This window comes from Notothenia rossii (genome assembly GCF_949606895.1).
Source record: "Notothenia rossii genome assembly, chromosome: 4".
Classification (NCBI taxonomy): Eukaryota; Metazoa; Chordata; class Actinopteri; order Perciformes; family Nototheniidae; genus Notothenia; species Notothenia rossii.
In genome coordinates this window covers 84,226,347-84,243,140 of record NC_136902.1, presented here as the reverse complement: position 1 = coordinate 84,243,140, position 16,794 = coordinate 84,226,347, and the positions used below count along the sequence as shown (strand labels likewise).

At 40.5% G+C, this 16,794-nt stretch overlaps 2 protein-coding genes across 2 annotated transcripts in view; one reads left to right on the top strand and one right to left on the bottom strand.

Moving 5' to 3' along the window:
• gucy2f (guanylate cyclase 2F, retinal) overlaps positions 1–11,860 on the top strand; it is a 12,306-nt gene extending 446 nt beyond the window's left edge. The window contains exons 2-19 of the mRNA XM_079677846.1: positions 1–661; positions 1,438–1,739; positions 4,099–4,453; positions 4,782–4,866; positions 5,283–5,379; positions 5,509–5,634; positions 6,142–6,222; positions 6,345–6,521; positions 6,604–6,760; positions 7,110–7,259; positions 7,371–7,519; positions 8,019–8,182; positions 8,623–8,815; positions 9,210–9,384; positions 9,474–9,572; positions 9,658–9,752; positions 9,857–9,942; positions 10,562–11,860. The exon at positions 1–661 is cut by the window's left edge and continues 143 nt beyond it. Coding sequence (XP_079533972.1) covers positions 1–661; positions 1,438–1,739; positions 4,099–4,453; positions 4,782–4,866; positions 5,283–5,379; positions 5,509–5,634; positions 6,142–6,222; positions 6,345–6,521; positions 6,604–6,760; positions 7,110–7,259; positions 7,371–7,519; positions 8,019–8,182; positions 8,623–8,815; positions 9,210–9,384; positions 9,474–9,572; positions 9,658–9,752; positions 9,857–9,942; positions 10,562–10,643 — 3,234 coding nt within the window. The 3' untranslated portion in view covers positions 10,644–11,860. The remainder of the gene's footprint in view (positions 662–1,437; positions 1,740–4,098; positions 4,454–4,781; positions 4,867–5,282; positions 5,380–5,508; positions 5,635–6,141; positions 6,223–6,344; positions 6,522–6,603; positions 6,761–7,109; positions 7,260–7,370; positions 7,520–8,018; positions 8,183–8,622; positions 8,816–9,209; positions 9,385–9,473; positions 9,573–9,657; positions 9,753–9,856; positions 9,943–10,561) is intronic.
• Positions 11,861–13,153: 1,293 nt separating this feature from the next.
• On the bottom strand, positions 13,154–16,794 carry serpinh1b (serpin peptidase inhibitor, clade H (heat shock protein 47), member 1b). The gene is given in 9 exon segments (XM_079679313.1): positions 13,154–13,973; positions 14,067–14,299; positions 14,399–14,497; positions 14,578–14,610; positions 14,613–14,847; positions 14,969–15,161; positions 15,269–15,418; positions 16,102–16,133; positions 16,694–16,794. Coding segments are annotated over 7 exon segments (1,215 nt in total). The 5' UTR covers positions 15,388–15,418; positions 16,102–16,133; positions 16,694–16,794; the 3' UTR covers positions 13,154–13,670.

The window sequence follows — 16,794 nt, the reverse complement described above, 5'->3', positions numbered from 1 at the left end:
ACTTTTACGACACTGCCCTTTTATAACTTTCTGTTATGGGTCCTCCTCGGAGTATTGACATTCCCTTGTGGTGTCCGCTGTTTAATATTCAAAGTGGGGGTCCTGGGGCCTTGGAATTGCGACCCTGTGCAGAACAGGGCTCTGCCGGCTGCAGCTGCAAGGCTCGCTGTAAACAGGATACACGGAGACCTCAATCTGGATCTAGGCCTTAAACTGGACTTTATCATTCTCCAGGAACCTTGTGAAACCTCCACAGCTCTCACTGCATTTATTTACAATGAGAACAAGGCTGATGTGTTTATTGGCCCCACAAACCCGGGATACTGTGTTGCCGCTTCTCTGCTTTCCAAGAACTGGGATAAGGCCATCTTCTCGTATGGCTGTGTTAACTATGAGCTGGACCGGGTCATGGGATACCCAACCTTTTCCAGGACAGTACCTTTTCCCTCTGAGGTGCTGTTCATCGTGTTGAAATACTTTAGGTGGGCCAGTGTTGTGGTGATCTCATCCAATGAGGATATATGGAGGGACACTGCTGCAAGAGTTGCTACTGCTCTCAGACGTGAGGGGCTTCCTGTTGGCCTGGTTACATCAATTGGCATGAATGACACGGAGATGGAGAGCACACTGAGGAAAATCCAGGAAGCAGGAGAAATCAGGGGTGAGTCTATGCTGACATTAATACAGAAACTAGCAATTATAACATGTGAGACTGTATATGTTAAGGTGATACCAGATGATGAAAAAGTAGAATAATATATTAAAATGTTATTATATGCAGTCATAGTCATTTTTACAAAAAAAGATAATAATATAAAAACATGAGGAGCAGGTACTAAATTACAGGTGAACTCCTGGCTGAACTGCAAAACATCAAACCATCATCTGTTTTGATTTTCCCCACCAGGATTGTCTCCCTTTCAAGCTGTAGGCAACACATCCTCTTTAATAGGCTTATCATTCCAAACATGTTTCATTGGCATGAGTGCAACAAAAACAGCCTTGCGAGAGTGTCGAGTACTAGTGAGATTAAAGAGAAAATAATGCCATTTGACACTGCAGATTTCACCTTGTGGTTAAGGTGAACTGGGGCAGAAGCTTCATTTGTTTGTTTTAAATAATAATCAAGTGGAAAAAGCTGATAGAAAAGAGGAGTTAGGGAGAAAAGTGAAATTACAGGGAATCTCCACTTCTTATTTTTAACAACTTTGAACACTCGCGCAAGAACACTTGAACTAAACATGTAGGAATATATACTATAATAAGACTTCAGACTACAATGCTGCATGGTAGCCTAATGTGTTGCCACTTGCATCTCATCACAATTACCCTTCTTTCTGATTTGTCTTCAACTTTTGGAGTACATTATGTAAACTCCAATTGTGCTAACACATGTTATCACTCTACCAATATATAATTTTTACTTATCTATTTCAGTCATCATCATGTGCATGCACTCAGTCCTCATTGGAGGGGAGCAGCAGGCTACCTTTCTTCTCAAAGCACAGGAAATGGGCCTGACCTCAGGGAAGTATGTCTTCATGCCCTACGACACCCTCCATTACAGCTTGCCCTACACAAACGTCTCATTCTTCCCCCTGCAAAACAACAGCAGGCTGAGGGAGGCCTATGATGCTGTGCTCACCATCACCATGGCCTCTGAGCCTTTTTCCTTCAATGAGGCATTCGCTGCCGCCAAGAGGAGTCAGGAAATCATGCTAGACGTGCAGCCTCAGCAGGTAGTAACCACGTCAAAAACGAATCATCTACAGCTGGTTTTTTTATTTAAATGTTCACTTATTTTGTTCTTCCACCACAGCCCCCTAACTGAAAGCGAGTTGACTAAAATGTTGCAACTTGTGCTTTTGCTGTGTTTGCTAACACCGCTAGCATGTTAGCATAGGTGGGAGTAGTATTCTACTCAGATCATATATACTTGAGTAAAAGTAGAACATTTAGAAATACTCTGTTACAAGTGAAAGTCCTGTGATATTCTTTGAGCTGCATCTGACGCATTAAAAGTGCTTTACAAATGAATGTTATAGTTATTATTAAAGGTCCCATGTCATGCTTTTTCAGTTGTTACCCGTCCCCTTGTGTTTTATGAAGGTTTTTATGCATGTCAACGGTCTGCAAAGTCAAAAACCCTCAAAGTACACCCTGTAGCGAGTAAAACTCTAACACAGAAAATACCTGTCTATGCTGCCCCAGAACGCCTCGTTGGAGATTTCTCTTTTTCTTCCTGGGTACAGTGACGTGCCCATACCCAAATGGACCCATTGGTCCAAATGGAGCTCCAACAAGGCGTTTAGGACAGAGAGTGAATACACATACTACACTATACAGAGATGATGTATGATAAACCAATGCGATTTTGGAAAATTGCACAATATAAATCTATTCTAGTAGACCTCAACAATGGAATTATTATCAGTAGAAATGGCCATGACATGGGACCTTTAAAAGTAAAAGTGCTCATAATGCAAATGTGCCACTTATTTGCCACATATTGTATGTTTTGATTATTATGGAGGCATTCATGTTTTTTTCAAAGCTGGTAAAGGCGCAGCTAGTTTGAATTACTGCATGGTGGCTTGTGAATGTTACTCAAAGTGAAACTAAAGTCCTTTTTAAGTGTTGTTTATATTTCTCATTATTAATGCAAAGTGCAAAGTAACTAAAGGTATTAAATAAATGTAGTGGAGCAAAACCATTTACCTCTGAATTGTAATAGGGTAAAAGTACAAGGTAGCAAAAAATCTCTCAAATGTTACTTTAATACAGTACTCGAGTAAATGTACCGAGTTACATAACACCACTGCATGTTAGCAAACAGACTGCGAAAATTTACTGCTCAAAATGTCATGAGGGGGTGATTTAATTAAGCCCCGAGCCTGTTTTTCAGGTCTCAGGCTCGAAAATGACATTCCCAGAACAAATGACCATATCTTCCCTTCTAAAAGGGTTAAATTAATAATCCTTTTTCTCAAAGCAAGGTTACACCTGTGAGTTGGATGTAAGTGTCAGAATCAATATAGATATTTTTATTTTAAAGTAAATTCAGATTGAACACAGTAAAAAAATGTAAATTATTGTGTCCGTCCAAAAAGAAAAAAATACTTATAGTGAAAACCCTTGAATGATGGGATGGTAGAATAAAAGCTTTAGGAATCCAAACTACAACATATAATAAATACCCTGTATCAAGATTGATGCAAAACAAGTGAAATTTGACCTTTTTAGAGAGATCTAGCACACAAAAAAAACACTTCTGGGGTCATTTGGGTGGATTTGACCTATCTCTGGCACCCCTTGCTCGATTGTGCTGATTGACATCTCTTTCTAACCGTCAGAGCCAATGGAATCGAGGGGAACTCCCACATACTCCTTATTTGGTAATGTGTGTGTGTGAGACTGACGCATAGCCAAAACCGGAAGCTGTGTTAACTCTGGTGACTACCTTTAGCAGCTAACTTTTACTCTCCAATTTTTACATAAAAATTGAATTATGGATTATAAATAAAAATATATAATTTCACAGAAACATTATCAACCTATGGATTAACCGATTCAGCCGCATTTTCTCTCATTTTAATGCCATTGAACAAGTCTTTTGATCAGATTGACAGCTACGGCGAGACGATCTCCCGTAAAAGCTACGTAAAGGTATGTGTTGTGATGTCTGTGCTTGCTTCGCCTGTCGCGAGTTCGGATCACTCAGTGATGATATATATACCTAAATAATGTATGGATCCTCAGCTTTAATCGGATATATTGTATGTGCAGCTACGATAAGTAATAAGGGTATATTTTATCTTGAGTTCTGTGCCAAAGTGCATTAGCATTTTTCGCTCAGGGGTCATTTAGATGGTTCTTATGAGACTTGTGTTTTGTTTTGGTAAAAATGGTTTGTATCGTCAGTTAGCTGAGCTTATTCCCGTTAATCTGGTATAACACATTAATAGGTTCTTAAATATTAAGATGCCCTGAGACACAGTGTCGTAAAAAAAAAAAAGCCCCCGCCGAGGGGGGCTTTGGGGCTTAACAGGTTAAAGTAGTTGAAATATAATGCTTAACACATCATGTCTTTTCTTGCAGGTTAACCCACTATTTGGGACTATCTATAACAGCATCTACCTGGTGGCCAAGTCCATCCACAATGTCAGGAAGGCAGGAGAGCTGCTGTCAGGAGTCAACCTGGCCTACTTCACAAAGAACACAAACTTCACCGGCTTCAACCAGAGGATCACGGTTGACGCTGCTGGGGACGTTCTGACCAAGTACGTCATCCTGGACTCTAACGGCATTGGGAGCCAGCTCTACCAGACCTTTCTGTTGGACCTTAAGACCAGAGTGCTTAGTTTTGCTGGCAATTCCATTCATTATCCTGGAGGATATCCTCCGACATCTGATTCAAGCTGCTGGTTTGACAAAAACGTACTCTGCACTGGAGGTAAGGGCTTCACTTTGGCATGTGTGTGTGTGTGTGTGTGTGTGTGTGTGTGTGTGTGTGTGTGTGTGTGTGTGTGTGTGTGTGTGTGTGTGTGTGTGTGTGTGTGTGTGTGTGTGTGTGTGTGTGTGGGTGTGGGTGTGTGGGTGTGTGGGTGTGTGGGTGTGTGTGTGTGTGTGTGTGTGTGTGTGTGTGTGTGTGTGTGTGTGTGTGTGTGTGTGTGTGTGTGTTCATGTGAATGACGTATGGATGTGTGGTTGCTCAAGCCCTTCACAGTTGCATCTGCTCCATGCTTTTCCCCCAACATCAAGTTACCTGTTGTCATCCCCAGGTGTGGAGGTCACCTACATCATAGTGGTGTTTGCTGTCATCTTGTCTTTGGCTGTTGGAGGGCTCCTTATTGGTCTTTACATCAGGTACAGCCTGTAGATAGATATAGGTTCTTCTTTTAAAGCAAACAAGTAGCAGTGTTCCTCTCCTGTGCTTTTCTTCAGCTGCATCCCACACATTTGATATGGAGACAAAAAACAAAAACAAAAGGTAGAGAATCATATTTGGCAGAAGAAAGTAGAATAACCAAAACATCTATAAATACTGTTGAAATCAAATTAACGTATTTTCCAAAAGTGTATTGCTGATAATCCTGACCCTTATTTAATATCCAAGTACTTTTTGCCGACAGGATACTAGAAGTAGTTCTCACATAAGAAGGTGCATTTATTTTGGTTATCTGTCTTCGCTCTGAAGATAAGAGAATCCAGGGTTAGACTTATGAATCCAGCTACCTCCTTTTCTACCAATTTATTTATCTTTTTCTTGAACAAATTTACAGGAGGAGACTCCAACAAATCCGACTGCTCAAAGGTCCTAATCGGATACTCCTGACTTTAGAAGATCTCACGTTTATCGATCCTCAACCAAGCAACAAGGTAAGCATCAGCAAATCTCTTTTCCATGTGTTTTCTGCTTTATACTAAGTAGACATATCGCATTGAATTAAATGTTTCAGGATGGCACTCATTCCATAAAATATTCCACTGTTGTTTTATTTCCCTCAGAAACTTAATTTAGACGATCTAGGCGACTCAAAGAGTGCTATAGAGGAGAAATCTGGAGACCGCTCACACTCTGTAAACAGCTTACAGACAACCACTCATGAGACCACCAATGTAGCCGTGTACGAGGTATGTAACACTGAGAGTCATTCCTCCTGCTGCTTCAGCCTGTATGTGGCGTTCTTCTAAAGCTAATGTCTGGGCCATTAACTCTTATAGGACATTCAACAATGACACAACTCTTGCCATGTTTTTAAGACAGTGTAAACCCATTCAACACTTGGTTTTAATGTGTCATTGATTTATGTTTGAATCCATTTTCGAGGGAGGTTGAGGTTAGGTTTGACTATTTGTTCTAGGTTAGTGAAGATTTAATTTGGCTTTAGTTTTTGTCCTCTCAAATATTGTGCACGTTTTAAAGTGGTTTTAAATCAGGAATCACAACAGCACGTCCCAGATACTCACCTGAAATGTGGATGGATGAATGAACAGGCAGCAGTAAATGTTTGTTTCTTAGTAGTAAAATACATATTTTGTCTAAAAGAGTTTAAAACGTTTTGAAGTCAATAAAACCATATTTAAAAAATGTGAAACACTGAAGTGGATCCCACTGCAAACACATGACTTCTCTTCCAGGGCGACTGGGTGTGGCTGAGGAAATTTAAGAAGGGTCAGTTCAAAGAAGTGAAGCAGAGCACCACCAGGATTTTCACAAAGGTAGAGAAGCATGTCCTCACCTAAGTTCCAGGATTAATAAGTGCTGTAGCTAACTATTGTAATACAAAAATTCATTCATACTTCTGGATCATCACAACATAATTCCTTATCTGCTTTCTCAGATGAAAGACCTGAGAAACGAGAACGTGAATCCGTTCCTTGGCTTCTTCCTGGACTGCTCTATGTTTGCGGTGGTGACGGAGCACTGCTCCCGGGGCAGTCTGCAGGACCTGCTGAGAAAAGACGATGTCAAATTAGACTGGATGTTCAAGTCCTCGCTTTTGCTCGACCTCATCAAGGTAAACGCTGATAAACTGCCCCATTGGTTTGTTGACATTTATTCCATGGTTAACCTCATTGTAAAACATATTGTGCGTCCAGGGTATGAAATACCTTCACCACAAAGAATTCCCCCATGGCAGACTTAAATCTCGTAACTGTGTGGTGGACGGGCGTTTTGTCCTGAAGATTACTGACCATGGCTTCAATGAGCTGCTGGATGCTCAAAAAGCTCCTTTAGAAGAACCTCCACCTGAAGGTATGAAAGAATGCCTCACTGCTATTCATGACTATCCAATATACAACATTAGCCTTTCAAAAGTGCTGTTAAGATGAGGTGGAATGTTTTAACTTATAGAAGGGGCAATGCACATTTGTTGTCCACACACATTCTTCCTCTGCAGTTTCTGGCCGGTTGATGGCATTAACAAAAACATACAAGAGCGCAGTAGCGCAGAAAAAAATCCCAAGTACAATTCCTAAACATAATCAAAGACAAAAACAAATGAGCAAATTGACAGCACAATTGAAAATATATTTTATTTATTTCACTTTGTTCAGTGTATCATGTTTCAAACCTATTTCTCTGTCCATTCTTTTTTCCACAGAGTTATTTTGGACAGCTCCAGAGTTCTTAAGGGACACTGCGAACTCACGCAAAGGCACCTACAAAGGAGACGTGTACAGCTTCTCCATCATCCTTCAGGAGGTGGTGGTCAGAGGGCTTCCATACTGCATGCTGGGTCTGACACCCGAGGGTGCGTATCCATCACGGAAGAGAGAGGACTGTTCATTAGTTTGAGACCAATGAGGTGGAGATTTGAGGAACATTTCATACATTTTTACTATGTCTTCTGTCTCCTCACTAGAGATCATCCGTAAGGTGAAGAAGCCCCCGCCCATGTGCCGTCCCACTGTGGCCCCGGACCAGGCTCCTCTGGAGTGTATCCAGCTGATGAAGCAGTGCTGGAGCGAAATGCCAGAGCGCCGACCATCATTTCATGAGATCTTTGACAGGGTACATTTTGATATTGTTTGCACAGTTTAACAATAACACAAACATAAAAGTGTAAAGTGCAGGAAGAGGCAGAAAACACACTAGGCTTATTTGAACCCTCAACGTAAATAATGGTAACAGTCAAGATTGATTATACAAAAAGTAATATGACTTCAATATTAATTGCATATTGTCACTATGAGTTAAACAATACAAAGCAAATACAATTATACGATATTGATAGATGGATTTCAAACACATAGGGAAAAGCAGATATTTATTTTGTAAGCCATTTCATAATTAGGTAACCTAATCTATAAATTATTGAAAATGTACCTTGGTAAGTGATACATTTGGGGTGATGAAGATCTGAAGATTTACAAGTTGTGTAAGAATGAATTTTGAATTGCTTAGGATTATTCCCTTCATCAAACTTTTCTTATTTTACGGCCGGTTATTAGAATATAATTTTATGAGTATCATTTAATGTGATTCTGTGTTGTTTTTTTATTGCGAGTAGTTCAAGATAATCAACAAGGGGAAGAAGACAAACATAATTGACTCCATGCTGCGGATGCTGGAGCAGTACAGCTCCAACCTGGAGGATCTCATCAGAGAGAGAACAGAAGAGCTGGAGGCGGAAAAACAAAGAACAGAAAAACTGCTGTCCGAGATGCTGCCACCGTGAGTGTATACACACACGAGCATCAGACAACGACATTATGCTAATTTTCAGGTTCATATTAGTATGTTGTGTCTCTACTGGGACATGTCTCCATGCTTTAATGTTCAAAAAGCTCTTTATTTGTCTCATACTGCTTGTGCTGCAGCACCTCTTTTCACTCTCTGTCTGAAACCAGAGCCCAGTCTGCTCTGATTGGTTAGCTATCCGGCTCTGTTGTGATTGGTCATCTGCATAGAGATGTCGCAGTGTGCTGTCAGTGATGTCACTATGTTCAGGAAGTAAACAAAGGAGTCTCTTTAGATGCATTTTAGAGATTTTACACTTTGCAAACCATTCACAAAAAATAACAGGAAAGGGAAAACCCCAAAAGCATATTAGGGCCCCTTTGAGATAAAACAACTGAATATCTGTTTCTTGTCACTGTTCTGCCCGTCTTTAGATCTGTTGCCGAGGCCCTGAAGACCGGAGCCACAGTGGAGCCAGAGTACTTCGACCAGGTGACGATCTACTTCAGCGACATCGTAGGTTTCACCACCATCTCCTCGCTCAGTGATCCCATCGAGGTGGTTGACCTTCTGAATGACCTCTACTCTCTGTTTGACGCCGTGCTCAGCAACCATGATGTCTACAAGGTCAGAAAACATGCTCGATATTTATAAGGGTCATTTAAGTGTTAACATGCAATTCAACAGCTTGTGTCTACAGTCCAAACACTGATTCAAAATCTAAGATTTAAAGGTTTTATTGTCAAACGCACAAAAGTTACAGCGTGGTTGTTTGCAATGGAAACTCCCAGGCTTTTCCAACAGTGCAACATACAGGACATTCAATAAGACATAAGAGACACAACGGTGCAATAAAAATGCAGAAATAAGTAAACTATTTCATTTCAAATATGATGGAGAATGTCAAATAAAATGCTGTACAGTGGAATAAAATACTTTTGATTGTGCTTCAAAGAGCTCAGGAATGTTACAGTCTGACAGTATGTGCCCATAACTGAATAAATATGTTGATAATATCTAGGTGGAGACCATTGGGGATGCTTACATGGTAGCATCTGGTTTGCCCAAAAGAAATGGCAACAAGCACGCCGCTGAGATTGCCAACATGTCCCTGAACATTCTCAGCTCGGTGGGAACCTTCCACATGCGGCACATGCCAAACGTGCCCGTCAGGATACGCATAGGCATCCATTCAGGTGAGATTCTTCACATTGTTATTGTTCTAACACTCGATAAGCAAGTGGGACGAATACATTATCTTCTGATTATCTTTGTTGTGTTTCAGGGCCCTGTGTTGCTGGAGTGGTCGGTCTGACGATGCCTCGGTACTGCCTTTTTGGAGACACCGTCAACACTGCGTCCCGTATGGAATCCACTGGGCTGCGTGAGTTTCCTGAGCACACATTTAGTTGTGTAGTTTCATGTTTTGTAATAGTCTAATAACTTCTTCCCTCCTCTTTGTCCCTCAGCTTATAGAATCCATGTTAACGTGAACACTGTGAAAATCCTCCATTCTCTAAATGAAGGTTATAAAATAGATGTGAGAGGCAAGACAGAGCTGAAGGTATCGTGACATTTTACAAATATGTAACTTCACTATTTGGTATGTGGACAAATATTTTGAAGGAGACCTATAAATCCATGTTTTCTCATTTGTTTGTTTTTTAGGGTAAAGGTATTGAAGAGACATACTGGCTTGTAGGGAAAACAAACTTTACAAAGCCTTTGCCAAGTCCGCCAGAGATCAAACCGGGGTAAGACATTCAAATGTTGTTACTGTTGTGTATGGCTTGATTCTAAGATAATAAGTAAATGTATACAAGATCCCACAATGATTACCTGTCCCCAAGTTGAAATTGCCAATTTGGATGTTACGTTTCATTAATGTTATCAATCCATAACTGCATGCTGCCTCTGATACACTTTCCATGATGCAAATGATAACTATCTGAATGTTACTTCAGGGAAGACAGCCACGGTCTGAACCCTGAGGATATAGCTGAGTACAAGAGAAAGAAAGCTGAGAAAAAGGCTTGACTCTCTCAGTCCAAACACAGGAGGTTAGAGACCTGCATGGCAGCCGGTGTTGTGTTGTGGAAATGTGGCTGTGTCAGTTTGATGTGACCAGAAACGACGCCTGAGTCTGACCTCTCTCATTTATTCTGTGCTGTATTAGTCTCAATAATCTCTTGATCTTATCACCTTCTACATCTTCTTAAGCAGATTGGGGGAAAGCCCTGTTTGTTTGTTTCACTTGTTTTTACTGCGACTAACTCATTTACTCGACTGTGTTTTTGTGTTTCTTGTGGCATGCCTTCAAGTGTCTCTGTAAAACCCAATATCGGTCTTAACTCCACCGTCTGCATCTCCTAGGGACAACTGGCAGGAAATGGTGACTGAGGAGATCAAGACTCTTTTTCGCGAGGCCAACAGGCAGGTGGATAAAAAGACCTGAAAGAAAGGAAGAGAAGGAAAGATGTGACAAAGGAAGGAAACCAGAGGAAGGATAGACAGAAGGACACATCCTGAGGAATAGAGAGCTGGAGCACCTAGGCTCTCACTGTGGCTTAGTGCAGACTTGTTTAAGAGGATTGTCCCCGGACTGGCTAATCCACCTGCAGCCAGCACAGCAGAACATTACGGTGCTAATGTAATGAGAGTCGTCCTTCGCATTACCTGTCTACGTACCAGCTGCAGCACGGGGAAGGTGAACCGCTCCTTAGTGAAGGATGCACTTATTCACTCACCGGCCACTGGGTGGTCACCTATTTCACCCATAAGAAGATTGAATGCCCCAAACGCCTGTTTCAAAATGAAATGTAATTTTTTTCTGGGGGCAATATCTTTTTTTGTTTGCCACGAAAAGCTCATAATAGAGTTGTGGAGCTGAGGATGTTACTTTGTTGGGGCCAGGTTTAAGTTATCAGACGTTTGAGACAATGGCTGCTATTACTGTATATGATCATCAAAAGAGAGAATATTTAAAACACTCATCATACAACAATATATTTCTACTAGGATTGAGAAAGATGACAAGGAATATTAAGAATGAAACACTAAAATAGAGATTTAACCTTTTTTTACACTGATGAAAGTGTGACTCAGTAATGACAATGCAACAAACATATTCTTCTTTCATATAGATTTATAAGAAATACAGTTTTCAGGTCCTTTAGTGATATGTATCGCTATTCTGTCACATGTGGTTCATCCTAACTCTCTTTGAACCAATGACACACTGCTGGGCTTAATCTAAATCGTTCTCTCTTATTTTAATGATGGAATATGAGTCTGGGTTTGCATTTTCCAGAGATATTTTCAGTGAAGTTCATGAATATATTGAACAAACACAACACACAAGGTTAGTACTTCTCTTCATAATGTACATTTGCGACTCCATGCATTTCCAAAGGTTGCATTTTGCAGAGTAAATACAAACAAACACATTTATCTCATAAACATAGCAAAAACAGGCATACTCACCTGTTGCCTTTTTATTGTGCATAAATGGATTGATTGGTGAATAACTGCAAGGACCAACGTGTCTGTACACTTAACAGCTGTGTATGTATCAATATAGGAAAGAACGCAGCATAGGAAAGTATGTTGGAAGTCAAATCAATGTCTATTTATATAGCACCAAATCATAGAAGAAGACCTAGACCGTAAACAATTGCAAAGAAGTGACATCAAGTTATATCTCTGTGTTCAATGAAGAGAAGTGTGTTTATTGTGAGGCTGATGAAGTTGCTAATTGTTGTGCAAATCTGGGCTACAGCTTTTCTCTTTGAGTGTCTATATCAATGATTGTCTGTCAGTTCATTGTGTTGGCAATACAAACTAGGGTTACAGATTGTAACCCAAGTTCTTCAAGCAGGTATGATACATTTAAAGATTTTCATAACAATGCAAGATGTGTCTGAAAGTTGTGCAGCCGCTGAAGAGCCCCATCTAGTGTTCAACATTTCTAAGGGGCATTAAGTGGATTTGAATGCTTCCGAGTAAACAATATTAATCAATATGCAATTTATCAAAAAAGGACATATAGGTTTATTATAAGGGACTACCAGAGGATGCACATATAACATCATTTCAACCTAAAAAGATAATTATAATGAAATGTATTATTTGATAGAAATGTTTTTGAAAAAGCCCTAAATATTGAGTCAGCGCTGTATCAAATTAGTCTTTTTTTTTTAAATAACTTAAAATCTCTGTATGTCAACATCTTAATATTGGTAATATAAGCATGTTTTATTCATGTTTTGGTGTTCAAAACAACAACAGTCAGTCTGAAATATGTATATTGTGTAATTTATGTTATTAATACATTTATGAGAATATGACTTCATATAATAATTAAATGATTCATTCGTAACACCTTGTTGTTTGGCTTTCTTTACATTGTAGCCAGTTAGCGCTACAGCTCTCATCTTGGTATTCAAGGTATATTTTTATTTGCATTTTTGACACATTTATGTGTTCAAATGTACAATAAATGAAAAGTATAGGCTTAAGATACAGTAATGCTTGGTCTGTATGGAAGCACCTTTGAGACTTCTAATTTGTTTTTGGTCTAATTACTACACCTTTTTATCTGCTGTGCTGGAACTGCATGAGATTGCCACTAGCCATCAGAACCCTGCACTGCTGAGTCTGCTTTTCCTCTGTTTGGGACATCCCAACTAAAACCCCACTGACTTGTATGTAGGCCAGTGGTGGTTAGGGAATTGAACCACGAAATATTCAACATAGTTTTCTACGGGAGATTAGCAATGACCCCTACATTCCAGACATGGAGGTTTTGTTCATCCTCCAGCCGACTGGAAAGATTGTTTACCTTTTCCTTTCAGATGTTATCTCTAGCGAGCTCAAACTCCTCTGCTTAAACCTCCAGAAGACTCTATCAACTGTTTGGATGGTATTCAGACATAACTTGCAAAAAAAACAAAACCAAACAAAAGCTTCTTTTGTTTTTTTATTGAAAAACTCATATATAACATAACACGATTCCAACAGCTTTTTATGTTGAAAATACCAACAGCAACAACATGAAACAGTATGGTTGGAAAGTGAACATGAATAAGGCACAATAATAAAAACCAGCATGTGAAGGGAATGAGTGAGACAAAGCTTGTGCAAAGATCCTTGTTAACTTTAAACATTAAAGATGATGCAAGAAAACGTACATGGATCAGGGTCAAAGCCTTACTTGCAGGTTGTGATGAAAACGCACTTAGTATAAGCTTGTTGTCTGGCGTTTGTTCATAAAGATCTTAAATAGGGGGGATAAAGGTTGAAACCTTTGAGAAATTGTTCCCTGGAAAAGTTTATCTTGTACAAAAACAGAGGGCTAAGGAACTAAGTCCACAGATTGCCAACAGGAATGTGCTCACGAGTTAACAGTCATACCAAAAATACACACAGTTTCCTGCTACCATTTCAGAAATAACTAATCTACCCAACCCAATTCCCATTAACATTACAACTCGTCGCGCAACACGTCACCTTTAGGTCTGACCGCCCTGCCAATGTACAGGATGGAGTTACTCTTTTTGTCCTTCAACAGGAAAATGAAGGGGTGATCTACGTAGAAAAGTTGGGGGTTGCTCAGCTTTCCTGAGCTGTAGATGCTGGTGTCGAACGGGTTTCCTGTCACGTCCATCTCCATGGCTGACGCGTGGAAAACGTTGGACAGGTACAGGTCTTTCTTTCCGGAGATGTTGGACAGGTCAGCCTTGGTTTTGTCCACAGCCTCGGTCAGGCCAAGCTCAGCCGGGTGTTTCTAGAAAATACAGAGATGTTTTTTTATAATTCAAATGGCTTCTAGTTGGTATTTAGACTATCTTCTCACAACCATCACATTTCCGACTCTTACCTGCAGATTGTGGCTGACTTCCATTGCGATTTTTGGCAGGGAAATGGCCACAGCCCTGTTTTCCAACTTGCTGATCCAGGAGTCCACCTGCTTCCTGGTCAGGAGTTTCTCTAGGCGTTCGAGGGGCTCCAGATAGTAGGGCATGATGAGGATCAAAGAGGCCTGCTTCTGACCCAGAGGCATGTTCAGCACAAAGACACGGTTCTCCTTGTCCTCGTGGAAGTCATACAGACCTGCAGAGAGCACAACAATCTTGCTTGCTCTCATTGGCAGACTTTTTAATGACATAATGAGTTAGGGTCCAAAGTATAGAGACATTGGAGAAAACCCACCTGTACGATGCATCATAGCAACTCCAATGGTGATTGATCGGGTAACCAGGAATGCACGCTTGTCCACCATGTCACCATTGAATGTCTCAAACCAGTGAGCTGTGGGACAAAACAAACACAGTTACTCATCTGCATTATGTATTGAAAAAATATCAATAAAAGTCAGTATTTATACTCACGCTTGAAGTACATAGCGTTGACAATCATGGCTCATCTGGGTTCGGAACATCCTTGGTGACCTCAGCCAGTTTGCAGTCTGTGGACTTTGCTGCCCACTCGTTGATGGAGTTCACTGCACTCCTCTTGTCTCTGATGTTTATTTTTGAATGGTCGTAGTTGTAGTGCTTCTTGCTGTTTTTCACAAAGTCATCAGCAAACGAGACGGAGCTGGGACCATAGAGGAGGTTGTTGATCTTCCAGGTAGTGTTGCGTGTCTTGGCTTCGCTCACCTGAAAAAGGTATCACATACATAATAGTGACAAAAGAGCAATAAATAAAAAGGAATGAGGGTGTCCTTTGAGTTTTGTGAAGAAATAAAGTCTAATGTGTAGGATGTAATATTGTTCTTACGTCGGAGAGCAGTTCTGAAAGGCCTGCATGCAGATGCTCATCCTTCAGATTGTCAGCACTGAGGACCTTTTTGACCTGGGAGGCAGTGGAAGACTTGACTCCAAGAGCCACCATCCCCAGGGAGGAGGCCACCACCATAGGAGAGATGAGGATGTTCTCTGTGCCTTTCTCCTTTGCCATTTTTTTGTAGAGGCTGAAAGCAAATCACAAGAAGAGATGATTTGCTTTTGTTTCTAACCAGAAAAATATAACAACAAATGGATAGGCAAAACCAAGTGAAGCTAAGAGTTGATTACAGACCTGAATGCCAGGTTGGCACTGTTATCAGCCAGCGTGGTGGCATGGCTGCTCAGCTTCTTGTCCTCTGCAGAGGCCAGGAGGGCCAGCAAACAAAGGGCTACGACGTTTGTCATCCACATCCTGTTTGTCTCCAAAAGCAGCCACAACAGCCTGTGAAAAAGGAACAGAAGACACAGCTAGGGTTAACATCTTTGAACCTGACTTTGTTTTGTAAAATCTAATAAATGTGTATGTTTGATATGGAAGGCACACGTCAGAATGTTTCCTCAGGGGGAGTCTGTGGGATAAATGGTTCATCAACTGAGAAATTCTGAATGCCATGACATAGACTATATTTGAGATGTGGAGCAGATCGTTGAAGGGCATGGCTGGCTCAGCCCGTACAGAAGCTAGAGAACGCCTCCATTTTCAGGTAGACATGTTCATCGCCACGTCAGCAGAAACTGAGGCTAAGCTGTATAGCTGGTACGTCCTCTCAGAGTGAAGCTGTGCAGACACTGAAATAGGATGCCTCTTTGTTCTCTACATGTATTCGAACCACCAAGTCTGCACTTCAATTACTTTAAAAACCTCTTTTCCACTTTGACATGTTCGCTTTAGCAGCACTCGGAGCCATGTTTCCTCCTAGAGAAAAGTGTTGTGCCTGCAGGTAACATCTATCTATCTTTCATCGCATTTGTTTTTCAAACAAAGGACCAGATTTATAGGACTGTAATTATCGCCCTGCATCAGCATCTTGTTTCTGAGCCTTATCCACCATTCTGAGAGCAGAGATATATTGTCTTCATCTCTATATTTGCATTTGTGTGATACTTTGCATCATATTCGGATACCTTTAGATGTTTTCATGTCTGCCATTTTCATTCTGAAAGACAAGAGGTGTATGTAACAATCTCCATAAAGCAGGCAGAGATATTATACAGGCTCTGATGGAGTTTTGTTTTCACGTTTAAGTTATTATGCATGTTAGTAATCACTAACAATCAGACACGTTCATATTTTGTATTCCTCTCTTTGTGACCCAGAAAATAAAAGTTCATCCAGTCAGCTGTGACACAAATGGGCAGTTTTGACTTCTCTACATTAAAAAGTGATGGATTCAAGTATTTAAAAAAAAAAACACATTGGGTGCATACAGTACTTCTCCTCATTTCAATGCAATTAATGCATTTACATGGACTGGAAAGGGACAACATGCAAGAGTTACAAAACTTCAGTATCCTCATGCTGGGATATTTTGTATGACAACAATGCAATGCAGATAAACTATAAAATGATGTGTGCGGTTCATGAAGATAGTGAAAAACGTTTTGCATGTTTGAGGGTTGAATTGGAAAAAGGCTGCACTGTAACGATGAAACAAATTACTCCATCCACCCTCTGCATTCCTTCCTGGATTAAAGACAATTATCTTCCGATCCTTACCTGGCAAAGATTAGCAGAGTTCTCTTCTCTCTTCTGACTTGTGTCCTGTGGATAATGTGACTGTAACAAACTACCCTGCTTTTTATAGCCAGAGAAAGAAC